This window comes from Marmota marmota, unplaced genomic scaffold (genome assembly GCF_001458135.2).
Source record: "Marmota marmota marmota unplaced genomic scaffold, marMar, whole genome shotgun sequence".
In the NCBI taxonomy this organism is placed as follows: domain Eukaryota; kingdom Metazoa; phylum Chordata; class Mammalia; order Rodentia; family Sciuridae; genus Marmota; species Marmota marmota.
Genome location: NW_026000101.1, coordinates 24237184 through 24262184, shown reverse-complemented (window position 1 = coordinate 24262184; position 25001 = coordinate 24237184). Strand labels below are relative to the sequence as shown.

General features: G+C 32.1%; 2 protein-coding genes and 1 non-coding gene across 7 annotated transcripts in view; 2 read left to right on the top strand and 1 right to left on the bottom strand.

The window, feature by feature from the left end:
* Positions 1–25001, top strand: part of Ift74 (intraflagellar transport 74) — a 75727-nt gene that overhangs the window by 23794 nt on the left and 26932 nt on the right. For all 5 annotated transcript variants that reach the window (XM_015492480.1, XM_015492481.2, XM_048783529.1 and 2 more), the window contains 5 exons: positions 14087–14225; positions 15967–16029; positions 19559–19702; positions 21076–21116; positions 24064–24143. In XM_015492480.1, coding sequence (XP_015347966.1) covers positions 14087–14225; positions 15967–16029; positions 19559–19702; positions 21076–21116; positions 24064–24143 — 467 coding nt within the window. The remainder of the gene's footprint in view (positions 1–14086; positions 14226–15966; positions 16030–19558; positions 19703–21075; positions 21117–24063; positions 24144–25001) is intronic.
* Lrrc19 (leucine rich repeat containing 19) lies at positions 1028–11802 on the bottom strand. The gene is made up of 5 exons (XM_015492482.2): positions 11510–11802; positions 6893–6982; positions 5484–5997; positions 4307–4495; positions 1028–3578 (listed from the first exon to the last, which is right to left on the bottom strand). The coding sequence occupies exons 2-5, from the start codon at positions 6971–6973 to the stop codon at positions 3250–3252; spliced, it is 1113 nt and encodes a 370-aa protein (XP_015347968.1). The 5' UTR covers positions 6974–6982; positions 11510–11802; the 3' UTR covers positions 1028–3249.
* Trnaa-agc lies at positions 13638–13710 on the top strand. The gene has a single exon. It is a non-coding gene; the product is annotated as a tRNA-Ala (tRNA).

Here is a 25001-nt window from a genome sequence, read left to right as displayed (position 1 = left end):
TTTTTTTTTTTTTTTTTGCTTCTCTCCCTCTTTCTATCTGTTACCCTGGTTTGAAACAATTTATCAAATATTTATCCTAAGTTTACCAAAAAAAAAAAAAAACCTTAAAAAAATATAAAAACCTTAAAGAATTTAGAACATTTGAGTCCCCATTTATCCCATTATCTGAAAAGTTATATAATACCTCAATCAGATATATCAATATTATAACTAAATGTTTTGCAGATTTTTATCCGGGAATATATTCCCAGATTTAAGTTTAAAAATACCACAGTGTTAATGTGTTTGGTTCATTTGATTAAAGAAAAAAAATTTTAAATATCATAATTTGTCCTGAGATGTCACCAGTTTCAAAATTATATTTACAGTTTGCATTTAAGGTTAAAGTAAAATAGATTCTTTTCTCTTTTAAGCAGAAATTTAAATTAAAGGAAAATCTATTTATATGAAGTTTACTTTCATATGCACTTAGGATATATTTATTTCTTGTGTTAACAAGATGTAAAACATCTCAATAACCTAAGAATCTGCCTTGACTCTGCACATTCAGAGAGACCAGGAAATGGCAGATTTCCTATTTGTACCATCATTTAGTGTGGCATGAAAATCTGGTTCATTATGGGAAACTTATCCATAACAAGCCGGTTATTCTTGTACATGCTTAAACTAATGATTCTCTTCCAATTCTAATGTCTACATTTCCTAGTTTGGGATTAGTCAAAATCATTTGCTCTTTAAAACATATGTAACTATAATTTTACACCCATTTATTTTTCTTTATTTAGTTAGATATTTATTGAATACGTAAAATATAATGATAAAAGGTTCTTGGATTTTAGAGATTAGATACAACCTTTGTTCATTTGTAATTATATTTTATTTTATTGTGTTTCTCAGATATTAATAATTGCACCTTATAGTTAGCAAAGATAAGATAGAATGATAGCTTATTTAGGAAAAAGATGCGTTGTATCCCTGTAATTATCTCATTCTTAAAATTGAAGTTTAAGGCAATGGATAACATATATTAGACAAAATGTTCATATTCTTTATTGAAAATATGCTTCTATAAACACAAGCAAATATGTATTATAAACTTTCAGTTCTTCTATTTCAAAGGATATATCATCATAAACAGATTTTATTTCCCCAGAGTAGATATTTTCCTCAAAGTAGAATTTGATATGTATATAGCTTTTAAAATGACTATTTTACAGATCATGACAAGATGTACATTTGTAGTCTCTTTTTTCTAAGGAATTATCAAGTACATACACATTTAAAAAACTTTATTATAGAGAAATTTGAACATACACAAAAATAGTATACCTTTATGTACCCATCTCCTAGCTCTTTCAGCATATAAATAACCCTGTTCATCCACAGCTTTTGCTTTACATTTATTATGATGAGGAAAATCCACATTTCATCCATAAGTATATTTCAATGTTTCAGAGATCTTTATCTTTTAAGATAACAGATAAATACACTAATTTCTATGTGTGGAATATTAAAATTACAGATTTTACTACAGATTTTAACATCAGTTAGCATCAATGAGTTGTTAAAATTATATTTGCAGCCGGTTGATTATAAGGGAATTGACAATAATGACTTTAGATGAACTCTTCCTTTACAGTCTTAGGGCTAGTGTTTTGCAGAGTATGTTCTTTGGACTATTATTGTGCTATGAGCTCTTAGTAGTTGTACCAAGTAAATAAATTTGAAAAATTCTTAATATGTTTCTCTTGAATAATGAGAACGCAGTTTAGCTTAGTAAAGTCTCAGATAAGTTCTATATTATATATCAAGGGATCTTGTTTCACTTCTTTTAAACACAGTGTTTTCTATAGTAATTTGACCATGCACCCTTTAAATTTTCTCTTTTCTTTTTATATTTATTTATTTGTGTGTGTGTGTGAGAGAGAGAGAGAAAGACAGACAGACAGACAGACAGACACATACACACAGGGGATTGAACCCAGGACATCATCCATGCTAAGCAAGTGCTCTACTACTGAGCTGTATGTATCCCAATTATTTTTAATTTTTTATTTATTTTGTACAGAGATTGAACCCAGGGGTGCTTAACCACTAAGCCTCATCCCCACCTCGTTTTATTTTTTATTTTGAGACAGATTTTTTGCTAAGTTGCTTAGGACCTCACTAAATTGCTAAGGCTTTCAGTGAACTTGTGATCCTCCTGCCTCTGTCTTCTGAACTGCTGGAATAACAGGTGTGCACCACCCCCGTCCCAGCCATTTTTTAAAATTTTATTTTGACAAAGGGTCTTGCTGAGTTGCCCAGGCTACCTTGAATACAGTCGTCTTATCTCAGCCTCCCAAGTAGCCAGGATTACAGGTGTGCCACTGTGCTTGGCCCATGTACCTTTTTCTTATCCTATAAATACTTCTGAATGTCTCTCTGGAGGTTAGTGTTCTAGAAAACAATTTGAGAAACATTGCTCCATGTTATCAGCTACCCATGGACCAACTAAAGATTCCTTAGTCCCAGCACAGATTCATTCGAATAATCTCCCAGAGAGAGGCAGAAATGTGTGTTTTTATAAATAGAATTCATAAATAATTGTGATGCCCACTTGAGAAGCCACCATGGTACTAAATTGTGCCAATCATGAAATTTGGTGATAGCCTTTTTTTCTGATTGAAATCGGTAGTAATCATTAAGGATTATACCTGAACACTGTGCCTTGTGCTTAAGTTTCTACTAAGTTTTGAGTAAATATGTTTTTCTAATTCAGGAACCATTGACATAAAATATTTTTCAATACCATGAAATTAGTCTGTGAGCATAGAACTAATCTTAGTGTGTAGTCGAAGTTCTCTGTTCTTTAACTCATGACATAAATCTAAAATATTTTATTTTTTTAATGACTGGGACTTTAGTATAATTTAATATGTCCTATATCACAAATATGTGTTATTGTGAGAATATATTCATTTATTTAATGAATAATACACTAGCTGCCTTTTTACTTGTTCTAAGTACTGCTGAGATTAATAATGCTAGCATTGTAGATTAACTAATTGTGTAACTGTTAGCTCTAAGAGTGTCAGTTACTTCATTTGGCCCCCCTTGCTCAATAAGAAAAACATTTTTATGATATTTGTGTATATGATATTAATTAAGATGAAGATCTACTAGCTCCAATTTGGTATGTTTTACATATCCAAGTCTCCACATCTAAACTGTGAGTGGTCTGATATTTTATCAGCAAACATTTTAAAATTAATTTTCTTCACATAGTTCATGGGTATCTATATACTTATCTTCAATAAAACCATCATCTTCTGCCACAAATGAATGTAACTGTTCAAATATTACTGTAGTGTCTTCAGAGTTTATATCTCCTATCTGTGGAAGAGAATTTGAATTTCCAGGAAAACCATCTTCGTAGGTTTCTGCCTCATGCTCTTCTAGGCGACGATGATTGTAACTAAGCAGAAAATTATACCATATTGGGCATTTGATAGCAGTTAAGATGAGGAGTGAAGTCATCAGTGCAGTGACAACAACACCAACAAGAAAAATCCAACTTTTTCCAAGAGGTTCATGTTCTTAAATGGAAGAGAAAGAGATTTGGTTAAGTTGATGAAAAAGATATGTAATATTCCTATTACTCTCCAATGTTGGTACACAAAAGTTACTAGTTACTAAATAAAAGATATTTTATAGTATGGTGAAATAATACCTTTTCCTAAAATAATTACAGTTTGGGCATCCTTAATCTGAAAATCCAAAATGCTCAAAATTCCTTAAATGGAAAATTTCACATCTGACTTAATGTGACACATTAGTCAAAGCACAGGTGCATTAAAAATATTGTTTAAAATTATCTTTAGGATATATGTATAAGGTGTTTTTGAAACAAATGTATTTCATATTTACACTTGGCTTCTATCTCATTATGTATATGCACATATTTCAAAATTTAAAAAAAAATTCAAAATTCAGAACACTTCTGGTGCTGAGTATTTTGGATAAAGGATACTCATCCCTTGCCCACTTGTCTTTGCAGGTATTGCTACTCATTCACATAAGACAAGTATTGATTTGCATACATTAAAAAATTATAATTTGCCTCAAATAAGTGAAATAATCAACTGTGGTATCTGGGTGATAAGTAAGAGAGCCTACATTGAATTCTAGTACTCTGTAAATCTTTCATTGAGATGAGGAAATGTTCTTTTACATTGTTGATAGAAATTCAAAATAAGGAAATAAAGAAAGACTTTATTTTTTATAACACCTCCAGCAATATTAATATTAAAAACCAATACATTACCTGAATTTCTTGTGAAATTGTTTAAAGAACTATTAAAAGTTGAATTGCTAATGGACTGAAAATGAACATAAAGATCTTCAGTTATAGATGAAGCAAACTTTGAGTAGCATTCAGCCATATAGGGTACTGTTTTGATATTGTAGCACTTCAGGCTGTGTGGATAGCTACACATGGTGATGTTCTCATTTTCTGGTAAATAAGAGTGAATAAATTAAGGCTTATTATAGAGAATAAGAATAGTTAGCAACATTTATAATTATTTTATCTATATTTTTGACATGTCTATCATTATTAAGGATGTTATAACGAGGTCTTGATGTGTTTGCGTAGTAACACAATGAGGGGTGATACACATTCCCATTACTTTATAAAAACAGTTTAAATGTATTAACTATTTATATATTTTAGTCTGTGTTTATAAAGATTTTATGATTATGATAGTGGCTACAGTCTGGATCTCAAGCAGTGTTTGGTTTGCAGTTAACAAAGTAAGACACCTTTTTTTTTTAACCTACTCTACAACAAGATATCTAATAATAAACAGGAAGTACTTAAAGAAAAAAAAATTGGTCTTATGTGTTGTCTCTGCAAGCCCAATACATTTAAATTTCTTTATAGTCAGGGGGTGGGGGATGGAGAGTAACTCTTTAGAGATGGTTTTTTGGGGATTTTTTCCTTCTTGCACAGCACTGGCAATCAAACCCAGGACCTCATGCTTGCAAGGCAGGTACTCCACCACTAATCTACATCCCAAATCCCCAGCAGTTACTATTTAAATATTTTTTCCTGCTTTCCTTTAACAGAAATTTTATTTCTTGACTTTTTGGCAGTGCTGGGATCTATTCTGGAGCCTTGCAAAATGCTACAGCTTTAGCCCAATAGATAGTTTTTCTTTCTTTTTTTCTTGTCAGTATTGATTATTGAACCCAAGAGTACTCCACTGCAGAGCCACATTTCCATCCTTTTCTAAATTTTAATTTTTAGGCAGTGACTAAGTTGCCCAACTGGCCTCAAACTTTCGATCCTCCTATCTAAACTTCTCTAGTTGCTGGAATGCATTACCACACTCAGCTGGATTTTTTTGTTGGTTGTTTGTTTAAACATGAAAAAGATTTTTCTAGGGCAAAATGCCAAAAGTTAATCACATTTTAATTTTAATTAAATGATGATACCTTACCTAGTATCACATTTGATGTTTTCAACCAGTTCTGCAAATTGAATAAACTACAAGTGCAGTTCCATGGATTTCCATATAAAATTATTAATTCCAGATGAAATAGTTGTGGTACATCAAAGTAGCTTATCAAATTTCCTTGCAGATTCAGAAGTTTCAGGTTGTTGAGCGGCATAAACATGTCAGGATTTAGTTGTAATATTTTGTTTTGGCAGAGATGTAATTGTTTTAGTTTATTTAGGCCTACAAATGCATCCTGTTGAATAACATAAATGGAGTTTCTACATATATTTAAGATTTCTAGATTGGAGAGGTTACTGAAACTACTATTATGTAAGATAGTGATATTGTTCTGAATCAAATAGAGCTCAGTAAGTAAAAAATACTTCTGTAGCACCCTTGTGTTTGTAACATTCAAAGTAATTTTGTTATAACTGAGATCAAGGATAGTAACATTATTATTGATACCCACTGGAATCAAAGAATAATCCTTTTCAGTGAAATTACATTTGACTTCCTAAAAAAGAAAAAAAATTAGAAATTTTATTAATCAGGAAAAAATAATATAATTTCTCAAAATTTCATATTCATGCACTTTGATGTTGGAAGGAAATCATTTTGGAAAAAATATCTCTCATCTTTAGGCATTATAATGTGGAAAAGTGAGTGTTTTTAATGATGAAATGGGGAAGATTAGGGAAATTCTAATAGAATAAGTAGGGAAATGCTTGTAGTATGTTATACAGATATCTTCCAACTGTAATTAATGTAATCATTACAGAGAGAAAGAATATTGATATATTGCTGTTTTATGTGTAGAAATATTACATAATTTGGTTAACTTAATATTTTAACATGCAAGTTAGGCATTTCTAGGGGAATTATTTAAAATGTATAATTTTTTAAAATCAGTGGAGATAACAACACATATCTAGGGCTCTTAAATAATTAAAAAATAATACCCAATTCAAGCTTTGTTGGGCCAATAGCTAAAAGTTTCATATTTTAAAAGGAAATATTTTGTCTTATATCAGAAATTGAGCATCTGTGAGTAAATTTAATGAGCTACACAACCTGAAGTGCTTTCCTTCTGTGGATATAGATACAAAGGAATAGTATTGTTTTGCCTGTCTTTGCAGTTGAAATTTCCTCTATAATTTTAAGCTGTGGTTTTTATGTCTTGGAACTAATCTCAGATTTTATAGTGAAAATTTACAGATTTCTTCTTTCACCAACTTTTAAAGAACTCAATTTAAAAACAAAGTAAAGATTACCTTTGTCAAGTTAGGATGACTCAGATCACAGATTTGAATATATACAAATAACTAAAGAATAGTTTAGGGATCAGATTTTGTGGTGGTGGTGTTTGCCTTTAGATATTTTAGACATTTCTCTTGATTATAAAAACTTACTATTTTAGAAGTCTGGCTTTTGTCCGATAATAATAGCATGGAGAAGGGCCAAAACAAGACTGTGATGCATGTGAATTTCATATTGCAGGCCTGAGAGAAGAGAGTATTTCATCTCAGTAAATACAAGAACTGTAAAGATTATTGAGAACATATGGATTTTTTTTTTCTTTTAAATCTCTTTTCTTAAAATACATAGAATAAGAAACAAGTTCATTGCTATTCCCCCTCCCTGCACTCTGATCTTAACAAAAGCTCCTGTGGAGAATGACAATATTTTCTAAGTTGTCTCATGAGATCTTTTGAAAGAAACTTTAAAGTACATTTAAATTTTTACTAAATATGTAAAAAAAGAAAGTCCAGAAGAATGTATATTTATGTGTATATGTGTGCTTGATTATATTCATGTATTGCTAATTCTTGAATTTTCAATTTTAGGTGTTATTGGTGTTAATCCATTGGCTTATATCTAACTGTGGGAGATGAAAATCTTTAGCTTTCTTTCAAATACTCTCTATCCTACTCTTAAATACATCATTGACTTCCAAATATAGTCACTTGTAATTTTAGATGGCTATTCAGCATTTATGTTATCACAAGTACATATAAGTTATCAGTGATGAGCCACGTAAGAGGATTACTTTCCCATTGCTGCATGGTTTTTTTACTCTAAATTAACCAGACTGGTTTTTTTTCTTTTTTAAATGAATTTATGTTCACACTCTCTCATGGCAATTCTCTAGTTAATGCATTTTAGATATTTAATCTCTTTCATTTGCTTACAAGAGCTACCATGCTTTAAGCTAGAGAAACTGATCAATGGGCCTTCTTTCTACATGGTTGTTGACTTCTGCCCTTATCACAGAAATTCTCTTTTGCCTGCTTTATTGGATTCCTGTTTTTCTAGAATGCCCTTTTTTTTGGCTTATTACTTCATTTCAGTGGTGCTTCATAACTTCTGGAAAAAGTACATAGGATGGAAAATTTTTTTTTGGACTTGAAAGATACTTTGGCTAGAAATTGAATCTAGATGGGAAATAATTTTTCCTGAAAATGTTGATTTTCTTGCCCCATTGTCTTTTGAGTTTCAGTTGTTACCTTATTTTACTTATTTATCCTTTTAATGTACCTTGCCTCTTCCTAACCCTCAAAGCTTCTAAAATCAGTATTCTGGAATTCATGATTCTGTGTCTTTGTGACAGTCTAATTTCATCAGTTAAACTGGGTACTTGATTGTTACTTTGAATCTGGAAGCTGTATTTCTAATTTCTGGGAATTTTTCCATTAATAATGTTGACAATACTCTTCATCACTTTTTTTTTTCCTCCAAGTCCTGCTTCTCTATGGAGAACTACCTTATTATGTATTAAACCTTCTGGAATGATTTTCTTTCTACTCTCCTATATTACATCTCTTATGTTTTGAAGCATCCTCAATTTTTATTCTCAAATTCTGTTAAAGATTGCTATTTCCTGTCTTCTATTTAATTTTAAGAACTTTTGTTCTCTCAATATTTTCTGCAGCAGTATCTGTTGAGTTTCTTGCCTTTATTATTGTTTTGTGTATGTGTGCCTTTTGTTGTCTTTTCCCTTAAATAGAATATGTGTCCCCAAGCTATACTTTCCCAGTTTTTTGGAGGCTTTGTTCATATGTTAATATTTTGTTGTGAGGTTATGTAGAAGAGTGAGGAACTGAAAAGCTGATTGGAATTAGCATTTCAGAGTGAACTTGCTTGACTGTTTTCTTAAGGAATCCATAAATGTCATTATTTTTAGATTTTTTTAAAAGATTCTTTTAGAACAAAGGTTTTTTGTTTTTTTTTTTAAGTTTTGTTTTGCTGGTAGGATGATTGAACCCAGAGCCTTGCACGTACTAAGCAAGTTGAACCTAGCCCCTCCTCTACTTTCAGAATACCTGGTGCAGCCATTTCTGGACCATTCAAAGTTCTTGCAGAATATAAATCAAGTGGCTTTTCAGTGTTTTTCCATTTGCTGACTTGGGAAAATTTTGCTTTCCCAGTCAATTTCTATTCATCTATTAACTTTGTGCTTTGTAAGTTTTATTGTTATTATACCCTCTGTTATTTGTGTCATTGTGAATTTAATACTCCTTTTAACCTTTTATTTATTTTTTCCAAGTTTTGGGCAGGAGTTGTGTTATTGGCTGCATTTCATATGCTATTTTTTACCAAAAATTGCCATTTGTTGCAGAATGCTATTCTTATTAAATCATTAACTTTCCATTTAATCATTTTATTCATGATCTTTGTTTCTCATTCTGTTTTCTCAAAGTTGACACTGGAAATCCTTCTGCAAACAAATTTTCTGATTTGAAAGGGTATGAATACATCCTGTCATTAAAGGGTCTTTTAAAGTTTAGTCTTTTAAGCCTTCTTAGAGCATTTGTAACAGTTAAGATGCTTCCAGGAGAATATTTCAACAAACCTGGAATTAGAAAAACTAATCTTCATGAGAAGATTCTTTTCAAATTACTAAAGTTTGTTGTCTCATTAGCAATAGGAATTTATTATTTCAGTGCTAGTCTATTGTAGTCAACGTACTCATTGCCTTCAGTTCATTGATTTGTTTAACCTTATTCCCCATCTACTCTCTCTTTGCATAGTTAAATTTGTTAGAAAAAGCTATTTGGCCTCCTAGATTTGATGCAACTCAAATATAGATAATAATAGAACCGTTTTTAGAGCCAGAAATGAGTTTAAGCTATCACTATTCCTGTCCATTGCCCATAAAGGGAGATGCCTAAATTTAAATTTACAAAATATATTTTATGTGTGTTTAATGATCTCTATGGATAGTTACACATCCTCTTCAATGGTTTGTTGCAGTATTTCTCAGTGGTGTGGTAAAGTTCTTACTGAAGTTTCTGGTGGAATGGAGAGATGAGTAAGGGAGAAGTGCTGTTTTTCAGATATATATAGTAGATAGGGGTGATTAAAGGAAGCAAATAGACTACAAAGAAAACTGAATTTAAGGACTTGATGTGGAATAGAAGCAGGTGAAGAAGGAAATAAAGGAATGTAGGACTGTGAGCGTACATGGAAATGTAAATAGGACAGTCTTAAATTTATTTGCTGTGTTTATTATCTTTTTAATAATAATTGTTTTCTCTAGTGTGCTAAAAAATAAAATTACAAGACTTAGAAAAAGAAATGTTTTCACTGGCACAATGGCACTTATCTGTAATCCCAGTGACTTGGGAGGTAGAGGCAGGAGGATTGCAAGTTTGAGGCTAGCCTCAGCAATTTAACAAGGCCTTAAGCAACTTAGCAAGACCCTGTCTCAAAATAAAAAATAAAAATGGCTGTGGGTGTAGCTCAGGGGCAAAGCACCCCTGGGTTCAATCCCTAGTACAAATAAAGAAAAAGTAAATGTTTTCCTTCCTCTTGATAAATTCTAGACTTAAAAACAGCATATGCTCAGTTCAAGGTTCTGTACAAGGAAACATTCAACAAATCTAAAGCATTATTAGATCTAAAGTTGTGAAATACACTGAGCCACATATCTGTGTGCCTTTTGAGAGTGGGAAAAATTTTAGAGACAGAGTGACTATTGATCATCACGACACTGAAAGGCAGTATTGCTGTCTGCCTTTAAGAAATCATCTCCGCAGAGTGGCAAGTCAGAAGATTATGAAGAAATTGTTCATGAGTCAATGTACACTTTCAAAAAGTTGATTTAAAAAGAAAACAATTATTTTCTGTTTTTCTTCTTTTGGAATTTTTCTTCTCATTTTGAAATATTATTTTGAGTTTTATGTAATGATTATTTAGAACTAATAAAAATAGAAACCAAGTAGAATATCAGTTTTTAAAATTATTTCATAAAATTAAGAGCCCTTTTACATAGTTTACAATGTACACTTCACATAAAAAAAAGAGCTTTAGACAGGAAATGAAAAGTTATAAAAAAAAGAAGTCATATTCTTAATGAGGTTTAAAGTACAAGTTCAGGGATTTTGTTATTGATGTGTTACTATATGCCATGAAATAAATGGATGTTACAATTATATAGGTTAAATAAAATCCATACATAATTTTCTCATTACCTGCTTTAATTATTTGTGCCAGAATTCAGTGTATTTGGAGTAAGATGGTAATGATTGATGGCTAACTTTATTCCTGTCCTTACCAGTTTTATAGATTATTTTTGTTTGTTCTTGGTTTTGTGTATATGAGTGCAAATTTAAAAACTTGAAATGGAAAACTTTAAGGAAAAAAAACACAAGTAAGGATAATAATTGTTTCCCAGTTTCAATAGTTTCTATTAGCGGTTCTTTTCCTCTTGCACATTTGTTTTTCAGTTAAATGCTCCATTAATATTATATTTCAAAATGAAAAGTTTATGAATTTGAGTGGATAGATTTAACCTTTTGTTCTTCAAAGAAAAAATAGTTACTTTATATTTCATTATAATTTTATTTGGGAAAGATTTCTTGGTTGTGTTTTAGGTTTATATTATTTTTGAGGTAGACCATGTGAAAATATAATCACATTTTCTGCTCTTTCATTACTTATTAAAGGCAATGATTGTTGTACAGATTTAACACAGTTAATTTTTAAAATTCAGCAACAACCAAACCTATAAATATATATCATCTTACCTTTACTTTTTCCTTTTGTCTCTGAGACTGGTGTGCTGAAGAAATTTATTCGGTTTCTTCTACACCATTAGAGCTGGGCACAGAGGAGCTCACATAGAAAAAAGTATGTCATATGATTTCACTTTGTCTTAACCTTTGTACCCGGTGAATAAGTGATTAAAAAAAAAAGCTGAACTTCCTTAGCAAAAGATTGACTAGAAGAAAAATTTCTTCTTTGACTTTTTCAGTGCAACAAGGAAGGGGCTTGCTTAACCTTTTTTTTGTTTTTTGGGTACCAGGGTTGAACTCATGGACACTCGACCGTTGAGCCACATCCCCAGCCCTATTTTTTTTTTTTTGTATTTTATTTAGAGATAGGGTTGAGACAGGATGATTGCACATTCAAAGTCAGCCTCACCGCACTAAGCAACAATTATGTTTCTTACTCTTCAAAATGTTGTCAAAATATTGACAAATTGACAATTTAACTTTGTGACTTAAAGTGTATGATATTGAGAAGGTTTTTTTTTTAAAGATATATTGTTTCTAAAGTAACTTGTTAGTCCTAAAGCTATTTTGTATTTAGAAAGATACAAATTGAAAAAGTATAACACTATGTTTGGATTCCATTTCCTTTCAACTTGTTATTTACTCATTTTTATGACACCTTCACAGGTTGTTTTACTGCCAAGTTAAAATAGGAGCAAAGTGCTCAAATTACCAAAAGACCTGTCAGTTGGCCATTATATGACCTTCAGAAAATCAGTTACCTTCCTTATGCTATAATTTCCTGTCTGTAAAATGGGAAACTCTACAACATTAGTTCCCATCTAACTATAGTAGAATAATCACGAAATTTAGAATGATTTAGTTCTAAAAGATTGATACTTTGGGGCTTTTGTATCCTTGCTCAATAAAACAGATTTAAACAGATGATACTTTCTGCTTAGAAGTTCTGTGAACTCATATACCTATGTAAATTGTAATAACAGCAAACGCATTTGTTATATTATTGTAATTAAAATTCAAAGGGAATGCATTAGTTATCTGTCTCATTATGTTCATCTTTCATTTGGTTATTTCAAGATGATGTTTGTTGGAAAATTTTGGAGTTTAGATAATTTGTGCTAGTGGTGAGTAGAAGAATATGGGGATCTGTGCATCCACTGGGCTTAGCTGGTGATTGTGAAACTATAGTTGATATCTATGAACAAAATACAGTAAATTGTGATAGATTAATCAGAGTTTGAAGCCAAATTAGAACTTTTAAGATGTTGAGACTGTAAATACATTAAATCAGGCTTTTATATGAAAATCTTTAAGTATTTACACAGGTTCTGTCTCAACTATTTTTTTTTTTTTCATGAAACTTTATCTACTCTATTTTTTACACATAAGGCACACAACACTGGTATTTCTTGTAATTATATGATAAGATGGTTATTGTTTCTAATTAACTTCACTGTTACTTAACATTTATATTTCTAGGGAGATTAAACTATTATAATGCTAAAATAGTGATAATTTATTAGATAACTATTTTAATTAAATTGGTAGGTAAAGGGAATTTAAGCAAAGCATAATATTTAAAAAAATTTTTTTTAGATGTTGACAGATCTTTATTTTATTCATTTATTTATATGTGGTGCTGAGAATTGAACCCAATGCTTCACACATGCTAGGCAAGTGCCTTACCACTGAGCCACAATCTAGCCCAAAGCATAATATTATAGATATTTATTTGCTTGTTTATCATGATGCTAGATCAAATCCAGCATGCTAGGCAGTTAGTCTACCAATGAGCCTCATGCTCAACCATTTTCATTGTTGTTACTAATGCTTTTTAAGAGATGGGGAGTCTTGCTATATTGCCCAGGCTGGCCTTGAGCTTCTGGGCTCGATCTTCCTGCCTCAGACCCTCAAGTAACTGAAACTATAGGTATATTATCACCATGCCCAACTAAGTAAAGCTTACCATTAATCTAAAGGTATGGTTTCTTTTTAAAAAAAATCAAATTGTATTAGAGGTCTCCCTACTTGCCAATTCAATCAAAGCTGCATTGATTTACTTGTCAGATTTCTATACAAGTTTTCATTTGTTCAAAGATTTCCTGTGACTAAAGGATGTTTGAAAACCATGATTCTGGGCTGGGGTTGTGGCTCAGTGGTAGAGTGCTTGCCTAGCATGCATGAGGCACTGGGTTCGATCCCCAGCACCACATAAAAAAACTAAATAAACAAAATAAAGGTATTATGTCCATCTACAACTAAAAATAAAAAGAAAAGAAAACCATGATTCTAAAACTTAACTATCTTATATTTGTCTCTAGTGTATGACAACAAAAGTTGTAAATGTATCTTCACATGTATAAGGACTTAAGGATCTTCTGTACTAATCTGTTTTCTTAGTAAAGTAAAATAAAGAATATAGAAATAGGATTTGGAGATGGAAAAGAGAAAGATGTAAAAATAAGCCTGTGTTTATGAAGACCACTGTTTCAATATCTTTAGGTACTCTATTAAATTAAGACCTAACTGGAATTATTTGAGTTTTTCCCTCAATATAGTAAAGGAAATATTGTGCATTTTTGATTTCAGGAAAGAAAAACAAATTAGAAGTGTAGAAGAAGAAGTTGAACAAGAAAAACAAGCAGCAGATGGTATTATTAGAAATATGTCTCCTGAAAAACAAGTCAAGTACATAGAGATGAAAACCACAAATGAGAAACTGTTGCAGGTAATATTAATTACTATAATGTGCTAGGCATATATCAGTCTTGCTACTAAAAGCATCTGAAAATCAAACAGCATTAGCATCCCCTGAGCTTGACTAGATCTGGTGATCAGAGTATTCATTTTAACAAGATCTTCTGCTAATTAACATTATATAATTATTATTTGTTCAGTTCTATGCATTCTTCATTTTTATATATCATAAAGATACATGAAAATGCTTGCATTTTTATGGATTTTTTAATGAGAACTTTAAAAGACCTCATGAACTAAAGGAGCCACCATATGGATATTAGCTTTCTTTTTCTTCCTGTCTAATAAACAGCAACTCTTTCACCTGTTATGTCCTCAGTTTGAATGGTTATTGTTCCCTAATCATGTTAGGTAAGTAACAATTTAGGTGGCTACTGAGGGGTCATTGATAATACTTTCAGTGTTCAGTTATGATGGTGCCTTTCATATCTAGCTGCTCCTTAAAATGTTAGCAAGACTTAGGCCCTGTAAATGCCCATAATGACTGTTGTTTTAGTTTCTCAGATATTTCCTTCAGTGACATTTTAGTTTAAACTTTTATTTTAGACAAAATTTATAAGATACAATGAAGTGGGGCTGGAGATATTAGCTCAGTTGATAGAGTGCTTGCCTTGCATGCATAAGGCCCTGGGTTCAATCCCTAGCACCAAAAATAAAACAAACAAAAAGATTAAATGAAGCTTTGAAGAAAAATATTGTAGAAATATTACAGATATGACACAATAGTTACCAAATACTTTGTTAGGACCAAGGTATACTTAATTTTTCTGAGGGTTATAATGAATAATCAGTTTAAGGATTTTTTTAGCTTTTTTTCTGCTGTGACTAAAGGACCCACCAACACAATTTCAGAGGAGAAAACATTTATTTGCAGCTCCTGGTTTCTGAGGTCTTAATCCATATGTAGCAGGCGCCATTCCTCAGGGCTGGAGGGAGGAGGGAAGCAGCTCACTTAGTAATCAGAGAGCAGAGACTCCACTCTCCAGATACAAATATGTATACCCCAAAGCCATACCCCCAATTCCCACATCCAGCCACACCCTACCACGTCAGTTATGACTCAGTTAATCCCTATCAGGGGATTAATTCACTGATTGGATTAAGACTCTCACAACCCAATCATTTCTCCTCTGAACCTTCTTGCATTGTCTCACACATGAGGTTTTGGGGAATATCTCACATCCAACCATAACAAGGATCTTATCCTAGGATATGAGCAAAATATTTTTAAAAATGTGGTTAAAAATCAAAATTAAGAGCAGCAACCCCTGGCAAGGCAGTATCCCCAGCTGGTTCAGCCTGTGAACAGGCAGTGGTCAGGGACAGCCCAGACTCCAGTGGCTGGAGAAGTTCTGACAACCCAAATAAAATTCCTGCTGTGAGGACCAAAAAAAAAAAAAAAATCTGAATTTTAAGCAATGACATCATTAATTTTAAAGCTTCTGATAATTAAAATTATCAGAACACCATAATGATTCATCATGAAAAGATCTAGCCACATTTGACAAGCTTACAAATTTTTTTTGAAGGTATATGGCAAAGTTTTTAAAGGAATCATTAAAAATTAGAAATATTGAAATGTTAATAAATTCTAGTCAATATGCAAGATATCAATTGAAGATATTTTCAAAATTTACTGTGTAAATTTGAAATGAAAATGAAATAGAAATTGTTATTGTAATTTCTACTTGCCTTTTCTTCCCCCTTCTTAGGAATTAGATACACTTCAGCAACAACTAGATTCACTGAACATGAAAAAAGAGAGCATGGAAACTGTAAGTATAAAATCAAATAAGAGTACTTATATAACTTAATTACAAAAAGATAATCTAGCTGATTGTTAATGGAATTTATTTATTTATTTAGTGGTGCTGGGGATTGAACCCAGGGCCGTGTGCATGGGAGGCAAGCACTCTACCAACTGAGCTATATCCCTAGCCTCCTTAATGGAACTTATAAAGTATGTAGATATTTATTTATCAGTTTGCTAACAGGAGTTCAGTAATTTTTCCTCCCATTGTATACCACAAAGATTTTGGTTGGATAAGAAATTAGTTTTATCTATGTATCATATACAAAACCAATTATTCTGTTCTGTTGGGAAATGCAAAAATATAATTGTGAGTTAATAAATATGTGCACAAGAGACTTATAAACAAATGGAAAGGGAGAGGGATTAGTTAATTACTTTCAGGATGTAAAAAGCTTGTGTTTTCTTGTTTATCTAAAGCAATTTTCAATTCACGAAACATGTTTATGATTTAAAAAATCAAAAAAGATGAAAGCAAAAATGTCTTTCTTGTCCCTTCTCTAGACAGAACTGATATTTATTGAGTGCTTCCTTTGTTATTTTTGAGCTCTTAACACATATCACTAGCAAGGTCATTTAATCTTCACAACAATCCTATAATTCTATCTTGGTTTTAAAGTTGTGGAAAACTTCAAATGGGATTCATACCTGAAATGCTCATATGCTATCTGAGGTTTTTTTTTTTCACCTTTACATCGTCATCTATTTGTGTGGTGGGGGAGGGGGGGTCCGAGATTGAACCCAGCACCACATGGGCAAGTGTATGCTAGTTGAGTGCTCTACAGCTGAGTTTCATCTACAGCCCAACATCATCTATGGAATGTCCATTTTACATCATTTTAGAGATTCCCCTTATTTTAATGTATGGTATTATGTTGCATGATTATAACAGTATTGTAGATGAATAATTTAGTTGTAATTTTCTGAAACACTCAATGATGCTCCAGTGAAAGCATATTTTATGCAAAGTTACATATCATAAGATTAATTTCTGACAGTAAACCAAAAAGTATACACTTCTAAAATGTTGTGAGATTGCCAAATTACTTCTCAAAATATTGCTCCAAGTTTTACTCCTAGAGTAACTTATCTGAGAGTTTATTTTCTCCTACACTCATTAACAGCAAGGATTATACAACTTTTCAGTTTATTGGTCTGTTTTTTTGTTTGTTTGTTTGTTTTTGTTTTTGTTTTTGCTTTTAAGATGAAGTCTTGCTGTGTTGCCCAGGGTGATCTTAAACTGTTGGGCTCAAACAGTTCTTCCACTTCAGCCTTCCTAATAGTTGAGACTACAGGTGGGCATCACCACACCTGACTATTACTTTGTCTTAATTTTCATGTATTTATACATGAAGTTGTGTCTCTGTTTATATATTTGTAAGCTGGTGGAATTTTTTTCCTATGAATTACTATTTCATATCTGTGGCAGTTCAGTGTACTTACTGTCTGTACCTCAAAGTTCAGTTCAGTATACTGTTTTGCTTGCCTTTACAGACTAAGAGAGATATGATAATAGGATTAGTAACCCATTGTAGTTAGTTTGGTAAGTTGTAGTTTGACTTCTCCCTTGTAAAAAAAAAAAAGCATGAGTAATTTATAATTCTTTCTTTTTAGAATGTGCTGTTTAAAAATAGTGAGTTGATTTTTCTGTCTAGTTGTCCACAATTATGTACATAGAATTTTTTTCCTTGGATTTCTGTGCTAATGGAAATATGCTTTAAGGAAGAAGAACCACATTTAATATTAATATAGTTGGCATGAAGAATTTCTCATTGTCTTTTGAAGTGGATTGGAGAGTGAAGTCTCATTTCACTTGACAAATTTAGTTTCCTTAGAAAAAACCATGAGCTCTAACCTTAGTTTAGTTGTATTTTTTTTTAATTGATGCCACTATTCTTTGGCATTGTATATACATGCCTAAAATAAGTTTTGAAACATTAACCATATTCTCAAATCAAGAAAACACAGGTCACTGTTTCTACTTAACTTCTGCCAGAATTCTTTTATTTTTATTTGTTTATTCTGGTTTTGTTGTTCAAGAAACATGTCAGATAGCTGTCAGTTGACTAGTGTTTATTTAATATCTAATTTGTGTTCTCTACTCTGTATTCTCATACTTAGTTCACAGGGATATTTAAAAAAAACAAGTGTCAAAATAAGCTTGAGTCTTCAAGAACAGTTTTAGCAACATAGAGTTTGAACAAGTGTATCGTATTGTTAGGCAAAAGGAAAGAGGTATTATTAAGAAAAAGAATACCTCAAAATATCTGCCGTTCTATATATGTTTTATTATACCTTTTCTTTCTCTTTCTAAAGCTAATCTTCTTAAATTGTATGTGTGTGTGTGTGTGTGTGTGTGTGTATATATATATATATCCATCTCATTGTTTATGGACTTTCATATATTTCCCTTGCCTACATTTTCCTTTTTTAAAGATTTCTTCTACTTTCAAAAAGGAGGTTTTCCCTCTTAAGAATTTGGTCATGCAGCTAGGATTGTTGCTTAGTGCTAGGACACTTGCCTAGCATATATCAGGCCTTGGTGCCTTTGGTTTGATTTCTAGCACTAGAAAATATAAATAAATGGAGAAGGAAAAACAAAGAATTTGGGTCTGGGGTTGCAGCTCAGTGGTAGAGCACTTGCCTAGCATTCGTGAGGCACTGGGTGTAATTCTCAGCATCACATAGAAATAAAAGCAAAGTAAAGGTCCATCGACAACTAAAAACATATTTTAAAAGAATTTGTTTTCATTTATACTGTGGGCTTGGTTTCAAATATCAATATAACCATTTGTATGTCTGTTAACTCGGAAAATTATTTAGACCTCATATCCCCAGTTTCTTCATCTGTCAAATGGAGGTGATAGTAATAACTCTACCTCCTAGAACAATGCTTCAGTATTAGAGATAGCATATAAAGTACATGTGGAGTACAGTGCTTGGCAGGAACAAATGCTCAAGAAATAATAGGTTCAAATGTCAATTAATCATCACTGTCACTACCATTATTCCTAGCTCCTTTTGTTATCTAATAAAAATTTTATCTCATTCTTATTTTCTTATTGTGAGCAGTAGAATAGTAGAGAATAGATAATAACTATTCTACTTTCATGTATTAATTTCTTAGTTCTGCCATAACAAAGGGTCACAAACTGGGTGGCCTAAAGGAACAAAAAAAAAAAAAATTTCACAGTCTGGAAGCTAGAAGTCTGAAATCAAGGTATCTTCAGAGATATGTTTCCATTGAAACTGGATAGAATTCTTCCTTGCTTTATCCTAGCTTCTGGTGGTGGCCATCAGTCATTGGCATTCTTTGCAAAGCTGCCAGCTGCCTCACTTCTGTCTCTGCCTATACTATCTATCAATGGCATTCTCACTGTGTGTCTCTGTGGTCTCTTCTCTTATAAGGACACTGGTCATATTGGATTAGGCTTTAATGACCTCATCTAAACCTACAAAGACCCTAATTAAATTTCCCCTTTTGTTTTCCTTAGGAAATAGCACACTCCCAGGTAAAACAGGAGGCTGTATTGCTGCACGAAAAACTTTATGAGTTAGAGTCCCATCGTGATCAAATGATTGCAGAAGACAAAAGCATGGGATCTCCAATGGAGGAGAGAGAGAGATTACTTAAGCAGGTAAAAAAAAAAAAAAAAAAACTAAAATTTAATAGTTTGGGTTTTATTAAATGTGTTGATTTGTTTTATTTAAGGGACATGCACAGTAAAACCAATAAGCACTAGAAAATCTGATGGTGCCTTGTGGGTACAAGTTTATTGTGTAAAAACAATAGTGAAAAGTTAATTTCACCTAAATATGAAATACTTGATCAAGAAAATTTAGAGAAAAATCATGTTCTCACATGAACTGTTTTTTTTTGTTTGTTTGTTTGTTTTTGCTTTGTTTTGTTTTTTGGTAAAATCCTCATTTTATATGGCCATTATGCATATTTTGGCCATTTCATATTTGGATCCTTAACTAGGAAACATCAAAACTCTTCTTTATTGATGATTAAATAGTTATATAATCTTACTGAAGATATGATGTATTCCATTATTTGTTTTAGGCCTTTCACTTAGAAATGAAATATCCCAAGTCTAATGACTTTTGGTAGTTGTTAGTATCAGTGCCTCCATGAAGGAAATAGAATTAAGATATCTTATGAAATTATATGTCATAGAATCATGTCACATGTACTTAGTGGCTTGCTTTGTACCTCAAGGCTAACTTTTAGTTATAAGTTATAATTAGCATATTTATCCTGAGATACCCTAACTCTAGGGTCCTTGGGAGACTAGAATATATATTTGAACAAAGCTCTAGTCAGGAACTCCTTTGTAGTCTAGGTTTGAGCCCAGTGGATTTGGATTGCAGTGGGTTTTTTATAATCTTATGAAATGTATTAAAATTTAGAACTCCTAAAGTTTCTTAGGAAGAAGTCGGTGGAAGCAATGAAGGAGAGAGTAATCTTGGGCTAGGATTGCCAAGTAAAATACTGAATAGCTAGTTAATTTGAATTTCATACAAGCCACCTAAAATTCATATATCTGTATCTAGATAGGTATAGGTATATATATGGAGAAAGATATTTTTGAGGTAAGTATATTCCAAATATTACATTGTGCACATGTACCCTAAAAGTTATTCATTGTTTATCTGAAATTCTGTTTTAACAGGGCTTGTAAAAAATCTGGCAACCTTATCCTAGGGTATGGGAAGGTCTCAAATTCTAGATACTTATATCAGCTAATTGATCCAGGTCTGAAGAGATATGAATCTGATGGTGCCTTGTGGATACAATTGTGTATTTCAGTTTTTACTCAGGATGGAATCTGAATAATTCCTTAGTGATGTTCTATATACCTTCAAAGGTAGAATTCTAAATAATAAATTTCAAGGAAAATACTAGATTTGACATTTTAATACAACATACCCTAGAAGGAAATTCTCCTTAAGGTAGTCTAATAATAACTTATTCTTTAAATACTATTTTCTTTTTATGCCTATATAGGTTAAAGAAGATAATCAGGAAATAGCCAGCATGGAGAGACAGTAAGTACATTTTATGTTCATTTCTCATCTCCTAAATTACATTCTAAAAGTTCAAGAGTACATATTGTTCTAGGTATTTTTCGTATGGTTTACATTGAGGATACTGATGCAGTTTGCAGTTTTATTCTTTGAGTAAATGAGTGTTTAATTTAGAGCCATTGAATGGTATAAGTGCTTTTTATAAACAGTTGTATTAAGATATAATTCATATATTTCACATATTTAAAGTATAAAATTCAGAATTTTTTAGTATATTTACAGAGTTGAGCAACCAGAACCCAGTCAGTTTTAGAACAATTCAGTCACCTGAATAAAACCTCACAGCTTTTTTTTTATATACAAATGGAGTACAACTTTTCATTTCTGTGGTTGTATATGATGTAGAGTCACACCATTCTTACAGTCTTACTCATACATAGAGTAATAATGTCCATCTAATTCCACCATCTTTCCCACTCCCACACCCATTCTTCTCCTCTCCCTCCCCTCTGCCCAATCCAAAGTTCCTCCATTCTTCCCTTGCTGCCCCCCACCCCATTATGGATCAGCATCCACTTATCAGAGAAAACATTTGCCCTTTGGTTTTTTGGGATTGGTTTACTTCACTTAGCATGATACTCTCCAGCTCCATCCATTTACCTGCAAATGCCATAATTTCATTCTTCTTCAAGGCTGAGTAGTATTCCATTGTATATGTATGTTTGTGTGTGTGTGTAGATATATATACATAGATATATATATGTATATATATCTACACACAATATATCTATGTGTGTGTGTGTGTATATGTATAGATGACTGGTTCTAGAGCTGGGTATATATGTGTATACACACACACACACACACACACACACACACATACACACAGTTTATTTATTTATTCATCTATTGAAGGGCATCTAGGTTGGTTCCACAGCTTTTAACCATCACCTCCCTTGCCCCTTTCCCAGCTCTCGAACCAGTCATCTCCTTTATGTCTCCCTAGATTTGCCTATCCTGAACATTGCATATAAGAGAAATCATATGTATATTGTCCTATGTGACTGGATCTGTTGACTTAAGATAATGATTTGAGGGTTCATCTCTGTTGTAGCATATTTCAGTATTTCATTTCTTTTTATTTTAAAATAATATTCCATGGTATGCATATACCATAATTTATTGATCCATTCATCAGGTAATGGATGTTTGGCTTGTTTCCAGTTTTTGGCTATTATGAATCATGTTGGTATGAACAGTCATGTGCTAGTTTTTGTGTGGACATACATGTTTATTTCTCTTGAGTGTGTATCCAGAAATAGAATTGTTGTTTCATGTGGTATTCTGTTTAACATGATGAGTTGGAGTCCATTAGGATCAAATGATTGCAGAAGACAAAAGCTTGGGATGTCATGCAACTATGCCATTTTGTATTTCTACCTGCAGCTTATGAGTGTTCCAGTATCTCTACATCCTTACCATTACTTTGTATTATCTGTCTTTTTTTATTCTAGTCATCCTAACAGGTATAAAGTGGTGTCTTGTTATGGTTTTGAATTGCATTTCCCTGATGGTTAATGATGTTGAGCTTCATTTTATGTGTATATTGACCATGTGTATGTCTTCTTTAGAGAAATATTTATTGAACTCCTTGCCTGTTTTTAAAATGGGGGCTTTATTATTATTACATTGTAAGAGTTCTTCATGTTCTAAATACAAGACTGTTATCAGATATATGCTTTGCAAAAATTTTCTCTCATTCTGTGGGTCATCATTTTCCTCCTTTATTCATGTCCTTGGAAACACAGAAGTTTTCAATTTTGATAATGTCTACTTAAATGTTTTTTTCTCTTATTGCTTATGTTTTTAGAGGTGTGTGTGTGTGTGTGTGTGTGTGTATTACTGGATATCAGACCCAGGGCCTCACATATTCTAAGCAAGCACTCTACCACTGAGTCACATCCCTAGCCCTTGGTGTCATGTCTGAGAAACCAATGTCAAGGTCATGAAGATTTGTGCCTAAGCTTTCTTTTAAGAGTTTTACAGTTTGGCTCTTACATTTAAATCTCTGATCTGTTTTGTGTTAATTATTATATATGATGTGAGATAGCAGAACAATTTTATTCTTTTGTGCATAGTGCTGGGATAACTTTTTACTTTTGTTTTTTCAAATATTTGTTGAAAATACCATTGTTTACCTATTTATTTTTCTTGGCACTCTAATCCTAAATCATTTGTCTGTATACACATATATGATCTTATTTCTGAACTTACAATTTTAATACATTGATATGTATGTCTATTCTTATTTTAGTATGACATTATCTTGAGTACTGTTAGCTTTGTAGTAAGTATTACTGCGTTTTGTCAACATTTTGACCTGTATAATCTTTTTTTTTTTAAGTACCAGGGATTGAACTCAGGGGCACTCAACCACTGAACCACATCCCCAGCCCTATTTTGTATTTTATTTAGAGACAGGGGCTCACTGAGTTGCTTAGTGCCTCACTTTTTGCTGAGGCCAGTTATGAACTCGCAATCCTCTTGTCTCAGCATCTCTAGCTACTGGGATTACAGGTGTGAGCCACTGCTTTTGGCTTGACCTGTATAATTTTGACCATGAGTAAATATTCCCTTTCTGAGTACCACCATAGTTTACTTTTTACAAACCTACAAAAATAAGGTTGCTAACTATTTTCTACTTTCCTAATATGCAAGTCAAGCTTAAAAGGAACAGTTTATTCTTGTAGCCTGGCAACCTAGTGTTTCCAGAATTCACTTGTGTTCTAAATAGGAGTCATGAAAACGGGTCTAGAAAAGATTTTCTCTTTAGGCTTATAGTATTATCTTCAGAATAGGGTATATTATTTCTAGATATTATGCAACTTAGAAAAGATGTCCTAACATCTTTGTTTTTTACTGAGCATCCTATTATCTTCATAAATATATTAAATAATATTTTCAACAGGTTAACAGATATAAAAGAAAAAACAAATCAATTTACTGAAGAAATTAGACAACTTGATATGGATTTAGAGGAACACCAAGGTAATGTATCTAGTGTACTTTTACATTTTTATGATGTAGATTAATAGCTTTATAGTAATATTAATATAGCATTATCTGGAATCTCAGCAATAATTTAACTACCTTGGATTTATTATTTAATTCTTTACATTTTAATTTTACTAAATTATATGCTGCTGAATATTATGAGTAACATTAAAGCAATTATTTGATTTGTTCAAAAATTTGTAATAACCTCATGTTTGCATATTGGTAAGAATTCAGTGTTTTACAAAGCAGGTTCTTAAAGAGGTAAAATAATTGTAGATTCCTAAGTTTTACTTCCTCAGTGTGGTCCAGTATTAAGGAAATTGGTAGAGTTTGAAGAGGTGAGAATCAAGACACAGCTATCACAAATAATCAAGAAAAATTAATTTCCCAGCCAGTTTCATGTATGAGGTGGCAGGCACTGATTATCTTCTTTTTCACCCAACTTCTCCAACAGTGGGATTTAAAGAAACAGCACAGGGATCTGAACAGCTAAGGAAGCTTAGGGTCTAAAGGTGGAAATTCTGTGGTGGGGGTTTGGAAACAATAGTGGTATGTTTGGATAGAGGAAGAGGTTGAGCATTATAGTTTCCTGGCCAGCTTCTTTCTAATAAAGGAGAGAAAGGTGGGTTTCCTGTGGCACATTAACTGCAAACTAGGTAATATTCTCTCAGTTTATCATTAATTGATTGTATATTCTTATGAGTCAGTGAGGGAAAGATCAGGATAATCTTGCCCACCTCATGGTATAAAATGTGCACATGTAATTATTATGGCTAAGGAAACAGCAGGGAAAGAGTGGTCTGTTTTAATTTTTTTTTAACTTTGATTTTTTTAAAGAAATTTTATTTA